At 39.1% G+C, this 27,678-nt stretch overlaps 1 protein-coding gene across 1 annotated transcript in view; it reads right to left on the bottom strand.

The window, feature by feature from the left end:
• DCTN4 (dynactin subunit 4) overlaps positions 1–25,790 on the bottom strand; it is a 32,847-nt gene extending 7,057 nt beyond the window's left edge. Inside the window, exons 1-11 of the mRNA XM_077769000.1 lie at positions 25,631–25,790; positions 23,154–23,224; positions 20,423–20,601; positions 14,675–14,718; positions 12,313–12,420; positions 10,647–10,720; positions 10,328–10,440; positions 9,261–9,370; positions 3,411–3,484; positions 1,168–1,222; positions 69–176 (exon numbers count right to left, since the gene is read on the bottom strand). Of these exons, the coding sequence (XP_077625126.1) occupies positions 69–176; positions 1,168–1,222; positions 3,411–3,484; positions 9,261–9,370; positions 10,328–10,440; positions 10,647–10,720; positions 12,313–12,420; positions 14,675–14,718; positions 20,423–20,601; positions 23,154–23,224; positions 25,631–25,765 (1,071 nt within the window). The 5' untranslated portion in view covers positions 25,766–25,790. The remainder of the gene's footprint in view (positions 1–68; positions 177–1,167; positions 1,223–3,410; positions 3,485–9,260; positions 9,371–10,327; positions 10,441–10,646; positions 10,721–12,312; positions 12,421–14,674; positions 14,719–20,422; positions 20,602–23,153; positions 23,225–25,630) is intronic.
• Between the last annotated feature and the right edge of the window lie 1,888 nt (positions 25,791–27,678).

Here is a 27,678-nt window from a genome sequence, read left to right as displayed (position 1 = left end):
ATATGGAAATGGAGGACAGCGTGCAGTCCAGGAAAAGGGTCCATCAGGATGAGGCAAGGTGCTCCTACCTTAGCAGTGCTGTTGATATTATCTGGGTCTCCTTCCTCACACTCCACCAGGGTCACGTGGGTGAGGTTCTCTACTGGATTCGTAAGCGTCAGGAGGACCTGGCTCTCCTAGGGAACAGGAAAAGCCTCTCTCAGACATGTTCTACTACTGCCACCTAGGTCCACTTTCTAAGTTGCTATACCAAGCATTTCACAAAACTCTCACCTTCCTCACAATCCCCCATCACTCCTGAGCAGTTAACACCCACCTGTACTTCTACATCACTGGGTCCTCAAAGTGCTCACTGATTCCTATTCTATTATTTATATACGAGGCAACATATACTCTGGAGTTGCTATCACATGAGGAAATAGGACAGAGTCCATAGAAAGGGCCAGTTACTAGATCCAGAAAATCTAAGGACTGTACATTATCTAAGTGATTAAAGTTTACAACTCTTGTTCCACCCAGTCCTTCACTTAGGGGCTGAAAAGGAAGTCCTCATAAATATCAAAGTCACAGGGTAATGGGACATAGAAAAAAATTATTCTTCAAGACTTAAAAGATTTTTATGATTTCTTAAACCATAATTTGCCCTTGTCTGGCACTTTGCTGAGATTAGCAAAATCTTTCAAGTGAACGTGGACTACATAAACATCTTCATACGCAGCATGGAAGGAAAGAACTAAAGAGGCTGCTGCAGAATATTCTACAATGCGTAGTGGGGAGTGGGAGAAGGGGGCATAGATAAGGACCTCAAAGAAGAGGAGGGCTGTGGTAAAGAAGAAATCCAGTTGATTCCTGATACCTGATACACACACAGGCATGAGATGATGGAGTCACGTGGCTAAAGAAGAGCTAAAGATGCTTGTGGAGTAAAACATCTTTCCCCACCATGTTTCCATCTTTACATAATGTACATGCTACTCCTTGTAAATGTACGTCAAAGACGCTGTGCCAAGAATCCCAGCTTAAAGAAATTAAAAATCTCAATTCCTTTATGATTCCAAACTTTCTTTTCTATCCCTTGCTCTTGAATCTCATACAGCCACCCACATACATACATGCACACATCTCTGATCAAGCCTTTGTATTCCTGTTAAAACACAAAGTACTAACCTTCATGTAGCGAAGGTTGGGAATTGACATGATTCTCACTTCTGGAATATAATTGCTATGCATAAATAAAAAATACATTAATATTCATTGAAGTCTCTTAAAATTATTGTTATTTTTTTAAGTGAGTGCACCAAAGATTTCTTCACTTAGAACATGTCACAGAAAAAGAATTTTAAAGAATCATATGATACCATCATAAGAACTTAAGACATGAAACCAACTGCTAAGAAGTGCTTTCTTAAATCTGAGACACATTTCTAGTTTAGGGTCTATGTATCTGTGTGCATCATGGTAGATATCTTCCTTTAACCGCTGCTAGACATACTTTTTGAGATTTTATTAATTCATTTCTGTAAATTTAAAAAGCAACTGGTTATAGACCCAAGACTGACTTAATAATACCACCGAGGGGTATAAAAACACCACCACATTACTTACCAAATACTTTCACAAAGTACTATGTGTGCCAGGCATTGTTTTAGACACTTAAAAAATTAACTTACATACTCTTCACTGTAACAGCATGAGACGAGTGTCATCATCATCATCCTCATTACTGAGATGAAGAAAACTAGGCTTAGGAGGAGAAGTGACTTACTGGTGAGTGGCCAGCATTCAAACTCAGACAGTGTACTCCAGGGTCCTTGCCCTGAAACCACTGTTTTGCTGCCCTTTTTTTGTTTTTAGTGTAAATGTTTATTTTTGAGAGAGAGAGAAAGAGAGTGTGTATGAGACCAGGGATGGGGCAGAAAGAGGGAAACAGAGGATCAGTGGGCTCTGTGATGACAGCAGAGAACCCAACATGGGGCTCGAACTCATCAACCAGGAGATCATGACCTGAGCCAAAGTCGAATGCTTAACCGACTGAGCCACCCAGTCACCCATTTACTGCCTAAGTAAGAAACCAGAATATTATACTCATGTGTGCTTAGTCTGAACTCAAAACTGCCGACAGTCAAATCCCAGCTTAGTGTTTATACACCTGTTCTCAACGTTTTTGACTTCTGAGGTGGCTTATGTTTAATTGCCGCATAATATTCTATAGCCTGAGTGTACCTCCATTTAATCAGCATTTGCTAATGGTTAACTGGCTTGACACTGTCTTTCTAACTTTTTGCCATTACAATGTTACAGAACACATCCTTACACCAACATCTTTAGATATCAGTGCTTTTGCTTCAACAGAATAGATTCCTGACAGGGCTGGGGCACCTGGGTGGCTCAGTCAGTTAAGAATAGATTCCTGAGACAGTACTGCTCAGTTCAGTCTGTGTAATTTTGTCTGGCTTTTCCAGACCACTCTCCAAAAAGACTCTAGCAATCTACAAGCCTACCAACAATGTATGCAACTGTTTCTCCGCATTCTCATGAGCACTCAATGATACTTTACCATTTTAAACTTTTCCTAACAAGTCTCAGTATCTTTCCATGTATTCAATAACCATTTGAAATTCCTGTTCTATAAGCTGCTGTTCAAATCCTTTGTCCTACTCCCATTTAATTCTTTCCAAATTGTGGGCATTCTGTCTTCCAGGGACATCGAACTTTTATCTGTCATGGAGTAGCAAATACTCTTCCCTACTCTACTGTCTCTCCCAGGACTTTGTTGTCTTTTTTTGGTTTGTTTTTTTATTTTTTGGCTAAGGGCGAAGTTGTCTATTTTCTTCTTTAGTGGTTTTTGGGTTTCCTACCTTACTTCGGAAGGGCTGTCTTGCCCTCAAATCAAGACAATATTTTCCTAATTTTTCAAAACACTCTTCTGGCTTGAAAGGTGCTTTTCATACACAAAATTCCCTTCTGCTGACAAGTCCCAGTGAATTAACATCTATAATCACTTTTATCCCACTCAAAGACTGTTATCAGAACATAATTAAGATAAACCCTGTTAGAGAGATACTCTTCAATTTGCCATACTTTATTATTTTTTACTTTAATACTCTGGATCAATACCAAAATGAAACACTTTAAAATTTGTAATGAGTGACCGACCAGTGACTCTCCATCCAATACCCAAGAAAGCAATCTCTGCCGCAGACCACACTACCCGTGTCCCCAGTAGAAACACCCTGGATTCTAGGGCTATAATTTGAATTTACTTCGTGATATGTAGTTCAAAACCTCAACAGAAGAAATAGCAAGATTACTCTAATGTCATTTTCTTCTTGTAAGCCCAGAGTAAATACATTTCACGTTGAAAAAAGCCAAAAACCAGTAACTATAAACACCAATCCCAAAATACTCACACAGCAACCAGCTGGATTTTGAATTTGATAGATGTTGGATTAAATTCTGGCTTGCTCAAATTATGTTCACATTTCTAAAAAGAGAAAATTCTAATATGTATCAGAGGAAAACAAGAACACCCCTGCTGGATCCCCAGCTCACTTCAGAAGGACAGCATTGACTCAAGTGTTGTTGTTTCATTCTGCTACAAGACCACATATATTTTGATATAGTGTGTATGCTACTGATTACCACAATTTACAAAAGATGATGTTTTGGACTTGTGCATATAAGACCACACTATCAAATATTATCATGCCTCTGTGATGCCTAACGACTGCTGCAATAATAACTAACACATACTGTGTGTGTCTGAACAACGTCCTCCTTAGTTTAAGTGGATTTAAACATCATATCAGCTTTATGAGGGAAGTTAGGTACCATAACTATATTGTCCCCATTTTACAGTTGATGAAAATGGGGCAAGGGAAGAGTACCTTGTACTACTTCACAGACCTAATAAGAACTGAAACTGGGATTTAAATCTAAATAGTGTGCTTTCAGATCCCATGCTTTAAAATACAGTAACAATTGTTTACTTACTTTTTGAATTGGTACTACATACATCTGGTTAAAATAATTTCTTCACAGTATAAAAAAAGTACCTTGTCCCCTTGTCCCACTCCCCAGAGCCCAACCAGTTTCTCCTGTGTTTTGTCACAAACAGCCTACGCACATACAAGTAGATACATACATCATCTTTTTTACACAAAAGGGAGCACTTTATATACTCCGCCCTTTGTTTTTCCTTCCCTGTCTTGGAATTCCTGTCAGCACAAACAGAGGTACCTCTGTATGCTACTGTCACCATTTCTGTGCCCAAATTGATGGATATCATGATTTTGCTACTGTAAATAATGCAGCAGTGAGGATTCTCGTACAGTTATTTCCCAATTGTTACATTTTGCCAACTTGATAACTATCAAATGGCACCTCACTGCAGTTTTAATAGACATTTCTTGGATTAGTGTAGGAGTTATCTTTCATGTTTATTGGCTATTGGGATTTCCTCTGCCATGACTTCATGTTATCATTTATTGGGTATTTTTATACTGGTGTTATTTTTTTTTAAATTTTTTTTTAATGTTTTATTTATTTCTAGGAGAGAGAGAGAGAGTGTGAGCAGGGGAGGGTCAGAGAGAGAGGGAGTCACAGACTGAAACAGGCTCCAGGCTCTGAGCTGGCAGTCAGCACAGAGCCCGACGCGGGGCTCGAACCCACGAATCGTGAGATCATGACCTAAGCAAAAGTCGGACGCTTAACCGACTAAGCCACCCAGGCGCCCCAATACTGGTGTTATTTTTCCTTACTAATTTACTAAAGTTCTTTATATATTCTAGACACAAGTTTTTTGTTTTTTTTTTAATGTTTATTTATTGGGGCTCCTGGGTGGCTCAGTCAGTTGAGTGTCTAACTCTTGGTTTCAGCTCAGGTCATGATTTCAGTTTGTGGGTTCAAGCCCCACACTGGGCTGTGCACTGGCAATGTGGAGCCTGTTGAGATTTTCTCTTTCCCCTTTCTCTCTGCCCCTCCTGAACTCTCTCTCAAAATAAATAAATAAACTTAAAAAAATTTTTTTTAATGTTTATTTTGAGAGAAGAGAGACAGAGTACAAGTGGGGGGAGGGAAAGAGAGAGAATCCCAAGCAGGTTCTGTACTCCCAGCAGACAGCCCACATGGTGCTCAATCCCATGAACTGTGAGATCATAAACTGAGGCAAAATCAAGAGTCAGATGCTTAACTGAATGAGCCACCCAGGCACCCCTCCCTTTCTTTCCTTTTGGCAGATAATCTTTATCAAGTAGAGAAAGTTCTCTATTCTGGTTTTTGAGAGGTTTTTTCTTTCTTTTTTTTTAAAAATCATGAATAGGTGTTCGATTTTGTCAAATGCCTTTTCTGCCATCTATCAGTATGATCATGTAATTTTTTTTTAAGTTCGCTAACATGATAGATTACACTGACTTTCAAATAATAAACCAGCCTTGCCTCCCAGGCATAAATTCCACTTGGTTATGGTGTATAATTCTTTTAATACTTTTTTGGTTTTGATTTGCTAATATTCTGTTAAGAATTTTTGTACATATGTTCATGAGGGATACTGCTCTGTGGTTTTCTTGTAATGTCTGCCTGGTTGATATCAGGGTAATACTGGCCTCATAGAATGAATTAGGATGTATTCCCTTTGCGTCTACCTTCTGAAAGCTGTGATAAAAATTGGTGTAAGTGGGGAGGCTGGGTAGCTCAGTCCATTAACCATCTGACTTTGGCTCAGGTCATGATTCCACGGTTCATGGGTTCGAGCCATGTGTCCAACTCTGTGCTGACAGCTCAGAGCTTGAAGCTGACTTCAGATTCTGTGTCTCCCTCTCTCTGCCCCTCCCCGGCTCACGCTCTGTCTGTCTCTCCTTCAAAAATAAGTAAACATTAAAAAAAAAAAATTGGGGGGCGCCTGGGTGGCTTAGTCGGTTAAGCGTCCGACTTTCGCTTAAGGGACTTTGTTTTGGAAGGTTATTAATTGTTGATTCAATTTATTATTTAATAGCCATAAGCCTATTCAGATCACACATTTCTTCTTGTATGAAATTTGGCAGATTGGGTCTTTCAAAACCAGTCCATTTTCTCTAGGCTATCAGATTTGTGGACACAAGAGTTGTTCATAGTGTTTCTTTATTATCCTTTTGATTTTCATGGATCTCTTTGGGATGGGGAAAAGGATGTCCCTTTTTTCATCTGACTAGTAATTGGTGCCCTCTTTTTTCCCTAGGTTGGCCTGGAAAAAGGCTTTTCAATTTTATTGGTCTTTTAAAAGAATCAACTTCTGGTTTTGCTGATTTTCTCTACTGATTTCCTATTTTCAATGTCATTGGCTTCTGCTTACTGTGGATTTAATTTGCTCTTCTTTTTCCAGGTTTCCTAAGGTGAAAACTTAGATGACTGATATTAGATCTCTCCTCTTTTTCTAATCTATCAATGTAATACCATAAATTTCCCTCTAAGCATGGCTTTCACAGCACTGAACAAATTTTGAGAAGCAGTTTCTATTTTTATTTGGCTTAAAATATTTTTAAATTTCTCTTGAGACTTCTTCTTTGACACAAGCTATTTAAAAATGTGTTGTTTAATCTCCACATATTTGAGAACTTTCTAGTTTTCTCTTACTTCCTTGTTTAATCCCATGGTGGCCTGAGAGTAGACACTGTATGGTTTCTATTCTTTGAAATCTGCTGTGGTGGGTTTGTTTTCTGTTCTTTATGGCCTAGAATGTGGACTGCCTTGGTGAATGTTCCAGGTGAGCCAGAGAAGGTATATTCTGCTGTCATTAGTTGAAGCAGTCACCAAATGTCAATCTTATCCAGTGATGGATGGGGTTGTTGAGTTCAGCTATGTCCTTACTGAGTTTCTGCCTGTTGAATCTGTCCATTTCTGAGAAAGGGGTGACTAAATGTCCAACTAGGAGAGTGGATTCATCCGTTTCTCCTTGCAGCTCTCTCAGGTTTTGCCTCACGTAGTTTGACACTAATGTTAGGCATATACATGTTGAGAACTGTTGTGTCTTCCTAGAAAATTAACCCCTTTATCATGTGATGCCCTTCTTTATCCCTGTTAACTTTTTTACTTTGAAATCTGCTCTGTCTGAAACTAATCAAGTTATACTTGCTTTCTACTGTTTAGTGTTTGCATGGTTTACCTGTCTACACCTATTTACTTTTAATCTATACATGCCTTTATATTTAAAATGGGCTTTTCCTTTCTTATGTTTTAAAATTTGTTGAGTATAGTTGACACACAATGTTACATTAATTTCAAGTGTACAACATTGTGATTCAACATCCCTATATGCTAGCACTGCTAGGAATTTACCCAAGGGATACAGGAGTGCTGATGCATAGGGGCACATGTACCCCAATGTTAATAGCAGCATTCTCAACAATAGCTAAAACATGGAAAGAGCCTAAGTGTCCATCAACTGACGGATGGATCAAGAAGGTGTGGTTTATCTATACAATGGAATACTACATGGCAATGAGAAAGAATGAAATCTGGCCATTTGTAGCAACGTGGATGGAACTTGAAGGTGTTACGCTGAGCGAAATAAGTCAGGCAGAGAAGGACAGATACCATATGTTTGCATGTATCGGTGGATTAGGAGGAACTTAATGGAGGACCATGGGGGAGGAGAAGGGGAAAAATAGTTGGAGAGAGGGAGGGAGGCAAACCATGGCAAACCATGAGAGACTCTTGAACAAACTGAGGGCTGAGGGGGGTGGAAGAGAGGGGAAGGGGGGTGATGGACATGGAGGAGGGCACTTGTGGGGATGAGCACTGGGTGTTATATGGAAACCAACTTGACAATAAACTATTTTTAAAAAATCCCTATATGCTATGCTGTGCCCGCCACAAACGTAGCTAACCATCTGTCACCATACAACGCTATTATAGTATCACTGACTACATTCCTTATGCTGTGCCTTTTATTCCTGTGACTTATTCATTCCAACTAGAAGCCTGTATCTTTTCCTTTTTTTTAATCTTTTAAATGTTTTATTTATTTTTTGAAACAGAGAGAGCACAAGCAGGAGAGTGGCAGACACAGGATCTGAAGTGGGCTCTGTGCTGAGACCAGACAGGCAGATGTGGGGCTAGAACTCACAAACTGATAGATCACGACCTGAGCCAAGGTTGGACACTTAACCAACTGAGCCACCTTTCCTTCTTTTTTCAAGAGCTTTTCCATTACAGAAATTTTCTTATACGTGCAAAATACAGAAGAGCAGTAGAAATTCCTAGGTACATGTCACCCAGCTCCAATAAATTAGCAACCTGTTAGCAACAATGAGCAATCTGGTTTCATCTATACTCTCATCCATTCATCATGCTAATTTGATACATGATATTTGAAACAAGTATCAGACATTATGTCATTTCATCCATGAATATTTTGGTATGTATCTCTGAAAGATATTTTTAAAAATAATATTATTTTTATCCCTTAAAAATGTGAAAAATTCTTTTAATAGCATCAAAAATCCAGCTAGTGTTTAAATTTCCCCAAAGGTTTCATAGATGTTTCTTCCCTTCCTCCCTCCTTCCTGGCCCCTTTCTTATGTTTTGTTGGAAATGGGACTTAAATGAAGTCTACCTGCTATGTCTGGTTGATACTGCCTTACAGGTCTCTTCTAGAGCTGTGCTGTTAATAGCAGTCACACGTGGTTATCTGAACGATTTAGCACCTCAGCCACATTTCAAGTGCTAAACAGCAACATGTGACTTGTGGCTACCATGTGGGACTGTGCATATACAGAACATTTGCATCATCCGAGAAAGTTCTGCTGAATAGCAGTGACCTAAAAGGTTTCTTTCCCTTTTTTTTGTTTTGTTTTCTTTTATAATTTATTTACTGAAGAAATTCAGTTGTTTGTTTTATGAATTCCCAGAGGCTGGATTTTGCTGATGTGTCTTCTTTCTTGCTTTCTTTTAAATTACGTTATTACTCCTTTCTGTTTCCTCTTTACTAACCTAGAAGTTATATATTCTTTCATGATTCTCTTAGGGGTTAGTGCTAAGATTTTATTAACCTCAGTTTCTACATCTATAAAACAGGCGTAACAATAGTATCCATGTCTCATAGTTGTGAGAATTTTTATCTTGAAAGCATTTAAAATGGTGCCTGGACACCTAGTACATTCTCTATAAGCATTTTTTATTCTTACTACATTCCCAGAAGTTTCAATATTGGCCAGATACCAATGTTTAACTTATTTTTGCTTTTCTCTTGTACAAATGGCAACTCTACAAAATTGAATAATTACCCGACAGCGCAGGGACCGCTTGATCAGAAGATGTTTGTGACGAGGGTAGAGCTGTGAGGCACAGACTGGCTGGAAGTCAGGCTGCAAGAGGCGCTGCTGAAGGGTGGTCACTAGCATGAAAGGCAGAAACCAGGCTTAGTTTACAATGACTTGCTCAAATCAGACTTCACACGAAACAACACTTCCTTTGTGAATAGTTCTTCAAAAAACTACAATATTGAAATTTGACATTTTAAAGTTCCTCGGGGGTGCCTGGGAGACTCAGTCAGTTAAGCATCCAACTTCAGCTCAAGTCATGGTCTCACAGTTTGCGAGTCTGAGCCCTAAGTCAGACTCCACTGACTGCTCAGAGCCTGGAGTCTGCTCTGGATTCTGTCTCATTCTCTAACCCTTCCCCACTCATACTCTGTCTCTCTCTCAAAAAACATAACAAACATTAAAAATAAAATTTTTAAAAAAATTCTTCAAATGATTATATCTATTTCACTTGCTACCTGATTTATTTTACTACTAACAACTATGAAAATTAAAATGAAATTAAAAATTTCAAAACTGGGGCACCGGGGTGGCTCAGTCGGTTAAGCGTCCAACTTCAGCTCAGGTCATGATCTCACAGTTTGTGAGTTTGAGCCCCATGTTGGGGTCTGTGCTGACAGCTTAGAGCATGGAATCTGCTTTGGATTCTATGTCTCCCTTTTTCTCTGCCCCTCCCTTGCTCAAGCTCTGTCTCTCTCAAAAATAAATACACGTTTAAGAGAAAAAAAGAAAAAAATCTCAAAACCCAGGGGTCCCTGGGTGGCTCAGTTGGTTAAGCGACCAACTTCGACTCAGGTTCTGATCTCAGGATTCATGGGTTTGAGCGCTGCGTCGACCTCTGTGCTGACAGCTCAGAGCCTAGAGCCTGCTTCAGCTTCTGTATCTCTCTCTGCCCCTCCCGAGCTCACACTCTGTCTCTATCTCAAAAAAATAAACATTAAAAAAAAAAAATCTCAAAACTCAGGGTACTGAGGAACAAAAGCAGAATTAGATGTAAAATAGAAACAAAGTAGAATAATGTAAAATACTACCTTCTGTTAAATTTACTGGTCTTGTATAGTAATCTTCAGGTAGAGGTTCTACTTCATCTACGGCCTGAGCTGGCTCAATCTTTATCTCTTTTTGGTCCTCTCCTTCTTTAAGGCTAAAAGATAAAAAGCACTCATTTCTCAAAGGTCCACCTGATTATATTCAAAGTCTATGATATCAGTAACTAAAGTATTCTTCTATTGTAGAACATTCTTTCTCTGTTCAGGTCTTCCCCACTAGCAAATGTTTTATGTCACATTCCTTCAGTATTCATTTTGATATCTGCTTTCCTCCTCCAAGCCACTTAATGTCCAAACTTACGACAGTCCAGCAAGGGTACTGATGGCTGCACCAGCTCGTGGTCGCTGAAGCCTCGTTCCAAGACCATATTTGTCCTAAAGAGAGTTCAGAAATCCCTATTACAAATCCCATATTTATACATCCTATTTACCAAAAGAAAGCTTTTTGGGAGGGACAGCATGAGAAGCTCAGGGAAATAAGCAAAAAAAAAAAAAAAAAAAAGAAAAAAAAAAAAAAAAAAAAAAAAAAAAAAAAAGCTAATTTGAAAGTTCCTTTAAAAGAAAGTAATTTGTAGCCCCACATCATTTTATTCTTAGAAGAATAATAAGCACCAACCATGGAGACTGAAACTATATTAGTAAGGAAAACTGAACTAAATGTGAGGGGTTTTTTTGTTTTGTTTTTCACTACTAATCTATAAGTCCCTAAGCCTTGGCCCTAGGGCTTAGGCTAGAACTATGTGGCGTGTCTAAGATACACGAGGAATGTCTTCCCGGAACACCAGTGATCACGTGCTAACTTCTTCAGGGTTAGCAAGCATTGGAGAAGGGAACTTACCACTACGTGAATAGTGTGTTGCTGTAGGCCCCCAAAGAGCAGCAGGTTGCAACAGAGACAAAAAAATGCAGCATAAGACAGAAGCAAACTCATACAGCAGGCAGGTTATAAGGGAAGCTGGAAGAATAATGCTTTTAATGCAAATTCCTCTCCTAAATACACTAGTGCATATGCTTTTTACATCACTGAACTATTCCCAAAATTTTCATTCAGACTTCATTAGAGTCTCTGGCAAATGTAGATGCTTTGCATGTCTTGATGTTTTATTAAATACTGAATATATTTATATGGACCTTACTCATCCTTAGGGTTTCAGTGACTTAAACTAATGGTCACACAGAGGCAGTATGATAAGGTACATTTCCTCAACTGTCAAACCACCCTACAGGATTTTTGTAAGAATTAAGTAAAATGGGGAAAGCATTTTACTTTGTGCCTGACACATCATTGTCCTTCAATAAATGTTATTTATTAAATGTCAACCTGCTGGACCCCCAGCAAGCACAGAGAAAAGAAATCGTTCTGTGACAGCAAATAAAACTTGGGGGACAATAACAAAAGTGCCAAATCCTAACCTTTTGCTCCTGGATTGGTAGTACACAAACTAGTAGAGAGTGACTTCTGTAACTAATTCCTATCAATTACATGTACATAGATGACTATTTATTTAACCACACAAATGCACTGGGTAAAAGTCAGTGTTCTTCGCACTGGAGAAGCATAGGAAGGTGCCAGAAATAACCATTAGAGCTGTAAGACCATTACTACAGGATGTCAATGGTGGGCTACCGGGTAATGTGAATAAAATCTACCACTTGCCCACCTTCTTCTGACTTTCTGTTTAAGAGTTCTGTGATGCCTACAAAATTAAACATGAGCCCTGAGGAATAATCAGGAGAGAGAGGGCAGTGATGCAAAAAGGAACACAAATGTCCTTAAAACCCAAAGAAGTCAAAGAGAACTCGTGATATGGCAAAAGCATAGCTGCTGGACTTGGACACTATGATTCTCTGCTACCCATCGTTCAGAAATCTAAGGACAGCGGCCAACTTCCGAAAAGGTCACTGTTCTCAAGCCACACAGGTCTCCATCCATGAAATGCACACTCCTGTTTGGACCAAGTCCTCACCGAAAAAGCCAAAGGCATATAGTTTCTACGTCGTGCTAATTTCTTGCGATCTCGTTCAACCTTCTCTTTCTGAGCAAGCTGCTGGTAATATTCAATCAGTTTGTTCATCTGTAAGAAATCAAAGATGCAGTATTTGTTTCATAAAAAGCTAACAGGAAATATGCAAAATTAATCAACAACACTGGACACATAAAGAACAAAGAAGACAAATCACTCAGTAGGCAAGTTTACTCTTCAAAGAGAATTTCTCTTCATTACATTCCTCTTAATTATTTGCAGAATTAAAATGGAAACTAACAATGGGAAGAAATGGGCAACGAAAGACTTGGGAATTTCATGCCCTCTTTTCACTGTTCTTTTACTTCTTTACTTATTTCCCCTCAAAACTGCTCCCATTTTTTCTGCATGGTCACAGGCCCATCTATTTCCAAGACTGGGACAGCTTGTACTCTGTCTTCTCCCCCACTCATACATTTTCATTTTTAAAATATATTTTAAACCTAAAAGCAATATATGTTAATTGTGAAAAGCTCAAACAATATTTAACATAAAGAATAAAAAGCAACACTTCTCTTTTCTCCTGTGCCCAAGTCCACCCTTCCCCTCACCAAAGGCATCCACAATTATCAGCTTAGATCACGTTCTTACACACTTAGACATGGGTGAGATAATATCACATCTTGCATACATTAAAAAAAAACCCTGTGTATACATACTTAGCTTTTATATGTCTGAAAAGACTTTTCATATAGGAGAAAAAAATTTTAACTTTTTATTTGACTAGAAGTATTAGGAACTTTTCATCTAGTCAATAGATCTACCTCATTCTTTTCTTCAAGGCTGTATATTACTGTGTAGCACAGATGTCTGTAAGGTATTTAAGCACTTCCTATGGTACTTTAATGGTTTCCTGGTATTCACTTTCAGTTCAGCAGCAATTAGTTCTTAGAAACACTAATATGATCTTATCAGCACTTAGTTTACAAGTATTTCAAACTTCTCAAACTCCCTGACCTGGATCCTGTGGTCCCGCGTGGTATAAGCCCACATACTTCTGTCCATCTGTCTGATACTGTGCTGTGCTCTGGATACACTCCCCTTCTCATCTACCACTTGCTTTGCTTCTTCCATTTACGAGCTCTCTGTATATGCTATTGCTCTGCCTTGAATTCTTTCCCTTCTGTGCCTGCTGTCCTGAGTGCTCAGTGCAGTCCTCAGACATACACTTAACTGGTTGAAATCCTCCTAATAAATGTTCACAAGGGAGGGGCCCAGGTGGCTCAGTTGGTTGAGCGTCTGACTCTTGGTTTGGCACAGGTCATGATCTCACGGTCGTGGGATCAAGCCCTGCGTCAGGCTCTGAACTGAGCATGGAGCCTGTTTTAGATTCTCTTTCTTTTCCTCTGCCCCTGTCCCCTGTTCTCTCTCTAAAATAAATAAAGATTAAAAAAAAAATTCATGTCACATATCACTATTTCTCCTTTATCTGGGGATTATTTGATCCAGTTTTGTTTCCTCACTGGACTTCAGCTCTATAAAGAAAGGGACCATGTATCCCCACTGGTCAGCATGGGGCATGATAAGCGCTTGATAAATATTTGGTGAATGAATATACATATCTCTGTGCGTAAGTGCAAGTACTCCCGTAGGTCACAGTTCACAAGATAGATACTATAGAGAGCTCAAGAAATCTATACTGATTTACACTAATAACAGTATATGTGAAAAGTCCAATTCCCCACACTCTCACCCATGGTATCTCTAACTTTTACTGATATCACAGGTAAGTGACTAGAAGTCACTGTTTAATGTATGGTGTGACTGCACGTCCTTCATTTCACTAGCACGTCATCTTCTTTCTCATATTCAAGTTTCAGAGGCAAGAAAATCAGCTCAGGTACATACCCAACAGATCAATTCACTTTCAACTGTTAAAGAATGCTCAAGTCATGCTTCCATAAGCAACCACTACTTAGTCCAAAGGCATCTTAAAGTGTGTGGTGTTTCCAGTGCAGACGTCTCTATGTCCATGGGATTTCCAAGAGTATTTGGGAACAAACGTAACCTTAACTTAGTGAGTGGATGCATAAAAAACAGAAATAAACACATGCCGTGTCCTTATTCTGATTCTATACAACTAAAGCTACAGCTACATTTTTCTATTAATTCAGACTGGGAAGCACAGCCACTGTGATTTAATGTCTTATGAGGAGCACTTTCTGTGCGTAACAGACACCAAAACACACATCACAGATTTCTAAGCATATGCCATATGCCATATCCATATTCTGTAAAATGGAAGAGCTCAGTTTTTTCTCCATCTTTTCTTAGTTCGTCCTCTCTCTGATGACGCTTGACTTACCCGCTGCGTGTGAGGATTTTCAGGTTCCTGCCAACCACCACTGGCTGCAAGACAAAGGAACATGAAACACATTTTTTTTTTTTAATTTTTTTATGTTTTTTTTTTTTTATTTATTTCTAGGAGAGAGAGAGAGAGACAGCGTGAGCAGGGGAGGGTCAGAGAGAGAAGGAGTGACAGACTGAAACAGGCTCCAGGCTCTGAGCTGGCAGTCAGCACAGAGCCCGACGCGGGGCTCGAACCCACGACCCGCGGGATCATGACCTAAGCGAAAGTCGGACGCTTAACCGACTAAGCCACCCAGGCGCCCCTGAAACACATTTTTATAATTTGGTATTTATATTTTCATAAAAACAGGTCATCTGTAGGCCACAAAATGAAACTGAAAAACATATAATCACAGAACTTCTATGAAATAGTCCAGAACACTCAGAACGAAATTTTCACTAAAAATAATGATGGTGATAAAGAAAGTGCTCCCACTACAATGAACACATGCATAGCTTCTGTGCCAGGTATTTGAAATGGATTACATTTTCCTTTCATACTCATAATAACCCTCTTAGGTGGGCATTCTTATGATTAGTCTTTTACAAATGAAGAAACTGAAACTCAGCGCCACATAGATAGTAAGTGGCGAAGCTAGGATTCAAACTCAAGCAATCTGATTCTTAAGACCCTGCTTTTTTCGATAGCACTGTGCAATTCCTATGTTCTATGACCTTGATTTAGAGAAGAATTTCTTACATAAGAAACAAGCGGCACACATCATAATGGAAAAGAGGATTCCAGAAAACTAAAAGTAAAACCATAATGAATACAGCTGACCCTTGAACAACATGGGTTTGAACTGCATGGGTCTACTTATATGTGGATTTTTTTCAACAAATACAATAATGTAAATGTATTTTTTCTCAAGCTTACTTTGTTATAAGAATATACATGTATACAATATATATAACGTGCAAAATACGTGTTCATCAACTGTTCATGTTACCAGCAAGGCTTCCAGTCAACAGTAAGCTATGAGTAGTTGTTCTTCTGGAGTTAAAAGTTATAGCAGATTTTTGACTGCATGGTAAGGAGGGGGGTCAATGTCTCTAACCTCTGCACTGCTCGAGAGTCCACTATTAACTGTATATCTCAATAAAACCAATCAAAAAAAGGTGAAAAGTAAACCATAATGAGCTATCACTTTGCAAACATCAGTTTGGAAAAATGTGAAAGAAGTCCAACAATACTAGAGCTGCCAAGGATCGGGAGCAATGGGTAGTCCTCCCTTATTACTAGCAAGAGCAAAAACTGTTAAGCCATTTGGAGCACTAAACATGTACACAGCTCAAGTAATTTTACCTTCAGTTTTATGTAGAGAAACCTTTACTCTTGTGACTCAGGAAATACGTACAAGAATGTTTCTAACAGCGCTGTTGTCAAAAGCCAAAAAACTGGGGGCGCCTGGGTGGCTTAGTCGGTTAAGCGTCCAACTTTCGCTTAGGTCATGCTCTCGTGGTTCGTGGGTTCGAGCCCTGCGTCGGGCTCTGTGCTGACTGCCAGCTCAGAGCCTGGAGCCTGTTTCAGAGTCTGTGACTCCCTCTCTCTCTGACCCTTCCGTGCTCAAACTGTCTCTCTCTCTCTCTCTCCTAGAAATAAATAAAACATTTAAAAAAAAAAATTAAAAAAAAAAAAAGCCAAAAAATGAAAAGAGCCTAAGTGTCCATCAGAAGAGATTGAGTGGGTCAACGTGGTATGTCAACTACGAATCAGGAACATAACACTGACAGAGAACTGCTGTAGCAGAATACATGCAGTGGGCTTCCAGTTGTTGCAAGTTGAAAACCATTTCGTAGTGGCTGTACATGTGTGGAGAAGTATAAAGACAGGCATGGACACTGATAAACTCTAAATTCAGCACTGAGATGACTACCTCTCTCTAGGAGGCACAGGAAGGGGGAATGCGGTGGGGAAAGGCCACACAAGAGCTTTAACTGTTTCGATTCTGCTTAATTTCTGCAGCTGGAAGATAAATACACAAATGTATATTTTTGTATAACTAAAAATAACCTTTTTTCAAAACAAAAAGGACATGACTTGAAGATGACACCATACCTTCTTGCAAAAGACTCCAACAATAACATCCTTTAGTACAATATTTGTATTTTAAAGAGACAATCATGAAAAACAATTATGTGAAAGAAACGTTTTAGTTGTACACTTTTGAAAAATCTGGATGTTTTTACCTAATTGCTTCTTTAGAACTGGTAATTTATTCTGAAGAGCAATTTGGGAAACCTCACAATCTCATTTCTCTGCACAGTACTGACACAATGGCTTACTTATCAATAAACAAATAGTTCTAAAGTGGTTTCAGAGCTTCTCAGACACCAGTGACATCCTGAAAGAAAAAATTATCTGTACTCTTAAAAGCTCCGAGTATTCAATTATCATTGTCAAGATACCCTAGAGAAGATAGATTTCTGAAGGAAACACAGGTTTTAAGTTCTGAAATATAAATTTTCCAACCCTAATGGCTCATAATCTAAAAAGCATAAAACATTCTCTTACAGGGTAACACTGAGAAATCTATTTGGACTTCTGGGCTTTGTTTCTTGAATTTGATAACAAGAGACAAAACACAAACATATAAAAAATAAAATTTCAACTTACTGGGGCATATGTACCATGCCGCTGTGAGGCTGCTTTTCATAATTAACTTAAATTTGTAAGCAAATACAAACTTACTTCCCACACTGACATTAAAACACACACAAACAGGGGTGCCCAGGTGGCTCAGTCGTTTAAGTGTTTGACTTCAGGTCATGATCTCACGTGAGATCAAGCCCCACGTTGGGCTCTGCACTCACAGCACAGAAGCTGCTTGGGTCTCTCAGCCCCTCCCTGGCTCACACTCTTTCTCTCTCAAAATAAATAAATGAACTTGAAAAAACTATAAAAAAGGGGCGCCTGGGTGGCTTACTCAGTTAAGCGACTTTCGCTTAGGTCATGATCTCGCGGTTCATGGGTTCGAGCCCTGCGTCGGGCTCTGTGCTGACTGCCAGCTCAGAGCCTGGAGCCGATTTCAGAGTCTGTATCTCCCTCTCTCTCTGACCCTCCCCTGCTCACGCTGTCTCTCTCTCTCTCTCTCTCTCTCTCTCCTAGAAATAAATAAAAATATAAAAAAAAAGAAAAAACTGTAAAAAAAACCCAAACACAAACAAATATTTACTAACAATCTAAAAAGATGCTATAGGATCTAACACAAATCACATTTCAGGAAATATCTATCCACTGATGAGCATTCTTAAGAACTAAAGATACACTTGTTAACTTCTGTTTTTGAGGAGTATTTTATCAATCTCATCTACAAAGTCAGAAAACCACCAAGAGCCCAAGCATTCTAAACGAAAGAGCAAACAGAACAGACTTAAATCTTAAAAATTTCAAGAACAGAGTTGAATCTAAAGAAACTTCACCCATATTCACTTCCAAAGTGTGTAAAAATCGGTAAGAAGTTTTCAGTGCCCCGGTGCCTCAGTTGGCTAAGTGTCCAACTCTTGATTTTGACTCAGGTCATGATCTCACCGTAGTGAGATAGAGCCCTGCTTGGAGCCTGCTTAAGATTCTCTCTCCTTCCCCCCTTCGCCCCACCTCAATGTCCACACGCACACACACATGCTCTCTCACAGACACAAAAAAGTTTTTAGTTAAAGTCCATTTTCATTTTAGTTATGTCAACTGACTTAATGAGTTTGTTATGGGCTTCATCACAGACTACTAAGCCGAAATTTTAATGAAAACCCCAAAATAAAAATTTTTAACAAATCTAAAGTTTCAGAAAATTGAATAAAATTTCAGAAATAAGACAATGAAGAGTTAGCAATACTACTATTTTTATAAAAAATAAATAGCAACTCAAGATTTTGAACTGACATACATAGTTTCTACTTTCTGATGTTAACTATGGAGTACAGGAAATGTAAAAATAAAGGAAGTTTCCTTTATTAAAGGTAAGTCCAATCTCTGCTTTGAAATGCTCAAATGATGGAGAGGTAATTAGGGCCTTAGGTCTTTAGGTCCAAACAAACACAATTTTTCTGTTTCACTGATAAACATTTATGTATGCACATGGACTTTTGAGGATGTGTTTGAATGCTCCAGGGTATTTGGATATGGAATTGTTAGGCAGAAGGATAAAAGCAATTTTAATAAACGGTGAAGGTGGAGCCCCTGGGTGGCTCAGTCGGCTAAGCGTCTGACTCAGGTCATGGTCTCACAGTTTGTGGCTTCCAGCTCTGCATCAAGCTCTGTGATAACAGCTCAGAGCCTGGAGCCTGCTTCAAATTCTGTGTCTCCCACTCTCTCTGCACCTCCCTCTTCTCCACTCACATTCAGACTCTCTCTCAAAAATAAATAAACATTAAAAACATTGTTTTCAAGTAAATAAATAAATGGCGAAGGAGATTTAAAAGCACACTACAATGATGAACGCTGAATAATATATAGAGTTGTTGAATCACTATACTGTAAACCTGAAACTAATGTAATACTGTATGTTAACTGTACTGGAGTTAAATAAACAAAATGTCATTTATCTTATTAAACTAAAAATAAATATAGAGGTTGGCTCAGTTGGAGGAACATGTGACTCTTTATTTTAGGGTTGTGAGTTCAAGTCTCATGTTGGGTATAGAGATCCTTAAATAAATACATTTTTTCTAATAAAAATTTAAAAAATAAATTTAATAAATGCTATCAAACCACTCTCCAAGGTAGTAGTACATGAAATGACTATTTTCCCATATTCTTGCCAACGCTTAATATTACCAGATTTAAAAATTTTGCCAAATCAATGAAGTTTTCATTTGCATTCCACTGATTACTGGTAAAGTTAAACATACCTTTTTGCATCTTTATTGACTTAAAAAATATTTACCTTACCAACTTGTGTGTGAAAACAAAAATCTAATCAACTGAACAGTAAAAACTAAATAAAAATTCAGACATTCAAAAAAAGTCTTTGCTCCAAAGAAACTCCTAGTAGTACTGAAAAACGCACATGTAAAGAATATTAATAGTGCAAGGCAGTTTATGATACTCAAAGCAGAAATAAAAACAAAGGGCTACAAATTTCAAGGGGAAGGAAACACGAGGGGTGGGACTTGATTATAATTTCATGAAAGGTTAAGGTCTTTCCGTGGAGTCTGCAAGGTTACTGGGGAGTCTGCAGTGAAGACAAAGGATCATTTTAACCCTACTGTGGGTCCTTCCATGTATACACTTTGGTCATTGATCATTTTTATTTCCACTTCTGAGAGCTGCTATTCTTATTCTTTGCCCAGTGTTTCTTTGGGGTCTCTTTCTCGATTTACAGGGGTTCTTCATTTTTGGGTATTTATCTTTAGTCTGTTATATATGACCCGCATATTTTTCTTAGTCTGTTACTTTTATCTTTTAGAGTTGTTCATGATGCCTTTCATCATCAGGAGTATTTCTTTCTTATAAAGAGCATTAATATTTTGATTCCAAGAAAAGTGTCAGATTTATGAACGCTGTGTCACCAACTCAAAGAAAACTAAATAGTTTACCCAGTTTTAGATGAAATACGATAGCCCATAAATGTGAGAATTTGGGAACACAGAAGATTTAGCTCGGAATTTAGCTCCTACCTTCCAACAGGTAACAGAAATGATAATCTGTGGGCAATTACAGCACTGCCAATTTCGCAAAACCTCATTCCGAGTCCACCTGACTTACCCACAGACTTGTCTGCCATGCCTACATCTCTAGATGTCCAGCGACAAAATCCACAGGCCAAGTAATAGGCTTTCTTCACGGTGGTCTTGGCTGGGTCATCTGGAAGCTGTGTGGAGATGCTTGTTGCCCGAGTGGAGAGAGTGTGCATACAGCCGGGACAGTCAAAACAGTTGGCACACCTATAACACAACAAACAGGACTCTTCATTCATCTGACAAATATTTATCAAGCACCTGCTATGTGCCACACATTGTTCTAGGTGTTAGGAATTCAAGAGAGAACTATAAGGAAGGAGTGTCTCTCAAACAATAAATAAAGTATTAAAACTTTGTTTTTAAATTTTAAAAATGGGACACCTGGGTGGCTCAGTCGGTTAAGCACCCAACTTTAGCCCAGGTCATGATCTGGTGCTTCGTGAGTTCAAGCCCCGCACTGGGCTCTGTGCTGACAGCTCAGAGCCTCGAAACTGCTTCAGATTCTGTGTCTCCCTCTATCTCTGCCTCTCCTCTGCTCACACTCTTTCTCTCTTTCTCAAAAATAAATAAAAAACAATGAATGCTGAGAACAAACGGATGGCAGATGAGGGTGGGGGGGAAGGGAAGGGGTTGATGGGCATGGAGGAGGGCACTTGAGGGGATGAGCACTGGGTGTTATATGGAAACCAACTTGATAATAAACTATTAAAAAAAACATTAGAAAAATATTTTTTATAATTTTTAAATACAACATTTTTATAATAATAATGTTCACTATTTTTGGAAAAAAATGTAGTCATCACCAAAGTTCCTGAAGAATTAAGAGCATAACTCAATCCTACTCCAGAGGGAATCCCTGTTAAACAGTCTGGAGTTAACTATGTATCTGTATGCTTTTTAGGCTCGTACAGATCAGGAAGGCTTCTGAGGAAGACAAACACCACAGTTTATGCCTTTAGAGAGGACAGAGCAGTTGACAATGGAAACCTGAGAGGCAACAACACAATAAGCTGTGAGACTGGGTGTGGAAAATAACTGCTCGTGTGCTGTGCCAGAGCTGGCCCAGCAGCCAAACAGCACCATCAGGAGTTCAGCAGTTCAGAAGCAGGGCTTTCTGCTCTCTCCTTAGGCACTACTCTTCCCAGTGCTCAGCCAACATTTCTCCTCCAGGGGCCCCTCGGCCTTGTTGCTTTTCATTTTCACCATCTGAGATTATTAAGATCTCACTTCCAGTCCTGGATTCGCTCTGAAGTCCTGTTCCATAACTCTTAATTATCCATGATATTTTGCCATCTGGATAACCTCTGCATATAAGGACGATAATAGGACCTGCCCACTGTTTACTGCCCAACGATATTTTGAGGATTAAATGATAAAAATTAATGTGTGGACAGCATACAAAAAAAACAGTATCTGGATAATGAGGAGCTATTTCTTGGGTTCAGGAAGGACAAGTAATAGTGGTTCGCATCCATAGAGGTGTAAAGGTCTGCTTGGTAGCTAAGCTACAATCCAAATGGCACCCAGTAGCAATGAGCATACCTACTACCCAGATCTTGGTTTTCAATACCAGTTTTCCAATAAAAGGCACCAGGGCTCTTTAAAGAAATGGCTAATTCAAGGACTGAGGCAGAGTCCTGGGATGAGCCTGGATTATCTGGTAATACCAGAAAGTCAGAAAATGCTCAAACAAAAGAACAACCTCCCATCCTCCCTGCCCATGCAATGATGAGGGAGGGGTGAGGGGGTAAAAGGGACAGTGGAGTCTACAGAAGGAGCTCCTGAATGCCAAAGCTGAACAATTCGAGAAGAAAGAAAGAAGGAAGTATTGGATTATATCCTAAGGTTTATGAAATCAATATTCATGCTTTAAGTAAATGATTAAATAAATAAATTGGGGAGGAGAGAAAAATCTTCCATGCAAAAGAATTCCAAATAATCGATGTAGATACCCTCACAGAGGGGAAGCATAACTCCCCACTATTTAAGTATTGACTGTAATAGTGGTTTTCCTTCCAAAGAGTGCAGTACAAAAAAAGGAGAAAAAGAGTAACTCTACATCAGAGAAACCTGAAAAATACTAGCTCAAGCCAGGTCATCAAGGTTAACATCAACAGTGCTAAGTCCTATTGCTAGCATGTACCCCTGATGTGATGTAACGAAAGGCGCACTGTACCTTTGCTGTCTTCCTCCCTATAACACACTTCCCCAGCTGACGAGAAAACAATCAAATTCCGATTAAAAGACATTCTACAAAACATCTCATCAGTACTCCTCAAAACCTTTAAGGTCATCAAAACCAAGGAAAGTTTAAGAAAATGTCACAGCAATTAGAGCCTAGGGAGACATCACTATTAAATATAATGTGGGTATCCTAAATAGAATCCTGGAACCCAAAAAGGAGATTAGGGGAAAACTGAGGAAATCTGAATAAAATGTAGCATTTATTTAATAATAAAGCATTAATGTTCATTAATTTGAGGCAAATATACCATACTAATGCAAGATATTAACAACAGAGGAGTCTGTGTATGAAGTACATAGAAGTCTCTGTACCATTTTCACAACAATTTTTAAGTTTAAAACTGTCCTAAAATAGAAAGGTAATTAAAAAAAAAAAAATCCCAGGACATTTCACCTTTAGCAAAGGTGATGCTAAAAAATGAAAACCAGCTAGTTAAAAATGAGAGTTAATTTCATGTGTTTTGTTAAAAAAAATAGTTGAGGAAAACAGAAAAAATGGATCGCAGTCTTACCTATTCTTTTTCAGTTTGGCTTCAGCCGATGGCATATTTTCTAAACAACTGGGACAATAATGGGAGTCCACCTAGAAAGAAACAAGAAATCAAAAACCAGAGAAAAAGGCACTGGGTTATCTAGCTTATATATAGGTCTATGCCAAATAGTGAATTCTAAAATACATTGCAGTAGACAGTGAGAAACCACTGATCTGCCAAAGGACCTAGACTGTTTTCAGCTTAGGGTTTATTCTTCAACGATGTTTTTTATCCCCTGGATTTCGTAAAACCCTTCCATTTTTCCTTTCTGATCTTTCCTGTTCCCCTTTATCAGGGTATCATGTATTAGACGCATTAAAAGTTGTCTCTGTAAAAGAACTCTATAGTAATCTAGTGAACAGATTAATGAAATAAAATAACCCAATTTGTGAAGCTGTGATTAAATATCCTTCCATTCAGTTTAGCTTTAATGGACTGTAATAACTTGACCACACTTAAATTGCTAAGGAAGACTTAAAAGTTTTCTCATTACTGAAGTATTACACATTCACAGAAGTATAAATTAAGATTTACAAAATCAGCCATAGCCAACTATGCAAATATTTAAATGGCAAATTAAACTACTAAGCCAGCAAGATAGTCTTACTGTGTTTAACTCAAAAACATAGTAGAAAATTAAATTTCAGTGTATTTTTTAAGATCTGAATAATTATTTTCTTTAATATAGGTAGATCCTGTTTGATAATTCTAGAACTCTAATCACCTTCAGATGTAAAGATAAGATTTACTGGAGCATAAATACGAGAGAAATTGGTTTCTTCTTTCATCATCTGCTATACACAGGACTACCTTTGAAAAAATAAAGTTGCCGCTCAAATACTCTCCAGGAACATAAAATACAGTATTGCTAACTAATATTTGCACTTATTCATCGTAAAAGGCAAACTATAATTTGTTCCCTCTGTGGCTGTTTTCAAAGTATGTCTGTCCCTTCACGTGTAGCTCCAATCCCAAGTTCTGTGGAAGAACTTTCTGGGCTCCTCCAGCCTTCAATGGCCTCATCCTTCTCCAAACTAAATGCCCAGGTACACACCAGTATGTAAAAGATGTGGTCACAGACAGAATCTCTAATAGATCCATAGAAATAATGGAGACTGATCTCTCTGATGACCACCAAATGAGACTCTAATCCAATAACTTCTGGAGGTGAAGCTGGAACAGGAAAGCATCTAAAAGACAAAGGATCTGCTTAAGAGATATACAAAGATAAAATCCTAATGGAGAAAAAAATACAAGAACTATTGCATGTATAATATGGCACTGATTTTTCTCTTGTATTATTTAGCCACTTTCTCTAACTACTCTTAATATTATGAAAAATATAGCTAATAAGATAATTATTATGAATAATAATGTGTAAAATGGCTTATAATATAGACACATTTTCATATGCACTTTGAAGAGTCTGAGAATCTTCAACGGCGTTCTCTGAATCGGGTTTCAAATCCTGATCCTCCATGCCACCCCCAAATTTTTGGCTGTGTGATGTAGGGCACACATCGTGCCTGTTGCTTAACTACAAACTAGTTTTTAAAAAAGGTATTCATTTTATTGGCCTTAGGTAAACCACAGGGTATATAGAAAGAACTGAAAACACTGTAACTGTTAGCAGTAGCTTTTCCTTAACCAGACCATGAGTCACTCAACAGCGGGATTTATGTCTTACTCGTCTTTTAATTTCCAACACTTACTGAATGAACAAGATGTGCCAAGTGCTGCAGAAGTCTGGGAATTTATTTGATAATTTTTCTAAAAAAATGGAATGGGTGTTTTACATTCTGAGCAATCCCATTTCCAACCCCACTTGTGCCTGCGAAGGACAGACTGCACCGTACCCTGTGGAGAAGCGCCATGAATAGAACACTTTGAGCTTCTTACACGACAGACCTTATTCTAAGCGCTTTGCCCTCAACCTGCCTCAACCAACCCAACCTCTTCCTTGCTGCAAGCCTAGGCCTGAGCCAGAACACAGCACCGGCAGACCCGGGAAGGCCCAGTTTCTGTCCAAAGTAGGGGCAGAACTTCCAGGATGGGAGGGGCATGAGACTGCCTGCCGGCTCCACCCCAATATCAGTACGGGAAAGACGGAATCTCGCCCCTCAAGTGGCCTGAACAAACACCCTCACACCTTCCTCCCCAATACACCCAATTACTACCCCCCCCCACCCCGCCCAGGAGACGGCCAGGGTCCCAAAGTCAAGTGTATCCAATCAGAAGGGGCTCTATAACCAGACGATCTGCTCAGCCCCACCCAAGGCCGCTCCTTCTTTCCAAATGACAAATCATAAGCAAATTAAATCGCAAGCATAGATGAGTGACGGAAGACACAGCCAATCAGCAAGCTAGGAAAATAACTACCCGCCAGTCGTGGTGACTAGGACGAACCCTTCTCCCCTCCCCCAACACACACACTCTTCATGGGACGACTCCGTTACCTCGTGAGACACACATTCCAGCGACCGCAGCTCGCTACAGTAGCGGCAGAAATAAAGCTGCGAGAGCGGGGCCCGAACCTTCTTTTCTCCCTGGACTAGGTACAGAACCCGCTCCGACTGCAGCAGGGACGCCATCTTGGAGGGGGAGGAGCCAACGACGCTCTCGTCGCGTCACGTGACCCAAGAGCCTGCGTTTTCCACGCAGCTTTTCTTACGTCTTTCGTAGCAGACTGCGTAAGCTTTCCGTCTAGTGGGGCCCGGCGCTCGGCGAAAGTCACAGCGCGCGTGCGCGGTTGAGAATCTCCGTTTCTCCCCCAGCGTTTCTATGAGCGTTTGCTGTCTGGACGGAAGTCTGACCTTTCAATCATTAAGTACGCAATCATAGATCAAACCCAGGCTGGCCCAGTCCTCTCCTTTTCCTTACTTCTCCAGAAAGAAAGGCTGCTCTTTTGTTTAATTTACATCTGCCTCTCCTGCTCTCACCTTCCAGGCCGACATCCAGAAGGTAGATGGAGGATCTCAGAGACAGAATGCCCTAGAACAGGAAAGTTAAGAGTCACACCACCGCTTTATCTTGACAGTCTTGCTACTGACCTGTAGGAAATCTTCATAGACATTATCTCGTTTGAAATTTCTTAGACCGTGAGCTCCTTCACACACAAGCCATATCTCATTCATTTCCAGGTTTCGCATACTTAGGACTAGCTCAACGTTGTGGGCGTTCAATAAGTATCACTAATGAAAGAATTAAATCAATGAATGGACATTGTTGCTAGGTATCGGTTACATTTTTTTCTAATGCATAAAATAAGGCTTAGATATGTAAAATGACGACTTAGAGACTGGAACCCAGCCATTTGCGTGCTTTTCTCATTGTCCTGATGTATTATTTATTTGTCTGACATTATAGTTGGTGATTGAGAAGAAACGGAACTGAATGTTCGTATTAGCTAACATCTATTGAACCCTGATTAAGTACAAGACGCTGACAAAACGACGTACGTTGTCTCGTTTAATTTTCACAAAAACTCCAAAAGGCAGGCACCATCATTTCTATTTAGCAGCGTGGGAAACTGAGGCTCAGAAAATTGAAAGATTTCATAAATAGCAGACAGAATTCTGTTCTGTCTGGCTCCAGAGCTTGCATGCGTCACTCCGATGCATCCTGCCTCCAGCATATTTTCCTTTCTTTTTTTCCAGCTTTACTGACGTATAATTGACAACTTAAAATTGTATGTATTTAAGGTGTACACCTTGATGATTTGATATACATTGTGAAATAATGAACTCAAACAATCTAACATATCCATCAGCTCACATAGTTACCACTTTTTTCTTTTTTTTTTCTCTGATGAGAACACTTAAGATCTACACTTTTAGCAAATTCCAAGGATATAATATACAGTATTAACTACGGTCACATTGTTACACACTAAATCTCTAGAAGTTATTCACCTTGGGTAACTGCAACTTTGTAGCCCTTGGCCAATATTTCTTCATTTCCTCCTTCCCCCAGCCATTGGCAACAACCATTCTCTCTGCTTCTATGAGTTTGACTTTGAGACTCCAAATATTTGAGATCATGCAATATTTGTCTTCCTGGGTCTGACATTTCTTTTAGCATAATGTCCTTCAGGTTCACCCATGTTGCTACAAATGACAGGGTATCTATATCTATGTATTATATTTATACTACAGTTATTGTATTATATTGTGTATATATCTATATATCACATTTTCTTTATTCATCTGTTGGCATTTATGTTGTTTCCATATCTTGGCTATTGTGAATAATGCTGAAGTGATCATGGGATTGCAGCTATCTTTTTAAGATTCTGAGTTCATTTCTTTTGACTATATACCCATAAGTGGGATTGCTGGATCATAAGAGAGATCTATTGTTAATTTTTGAAGAACCTCCATACTGCTTTGCGTAGTGGCTGTACCAGTTGACATTCCCACGCGGTGTACGTGTACAATACTTCTATTTCCTCCACATCCTTGACAGCCCTTGTTATCTTGTATCTGATAATAGCCATTCTAACAAC

This window comes from Crocuta crocuta, unplaced genomic scaffold (genome assembly GCF_008692635.1).
Source record: "Crocuta crocuta isolate KB4526 unplaced genomic scaffold, BGI_CrCroc_1.0 scaffold340, whole genome shotgun sequence".
Taxonomy (NCBI): Eukaryota; Metazoa; Chordata; class Mammalia; order Carnivora; family Hyaenidae; genus Crocuta; species Crocuta crocuta.
This window is presented reverse-complemented; position numbering and strand designations above follow the sequence as displayed.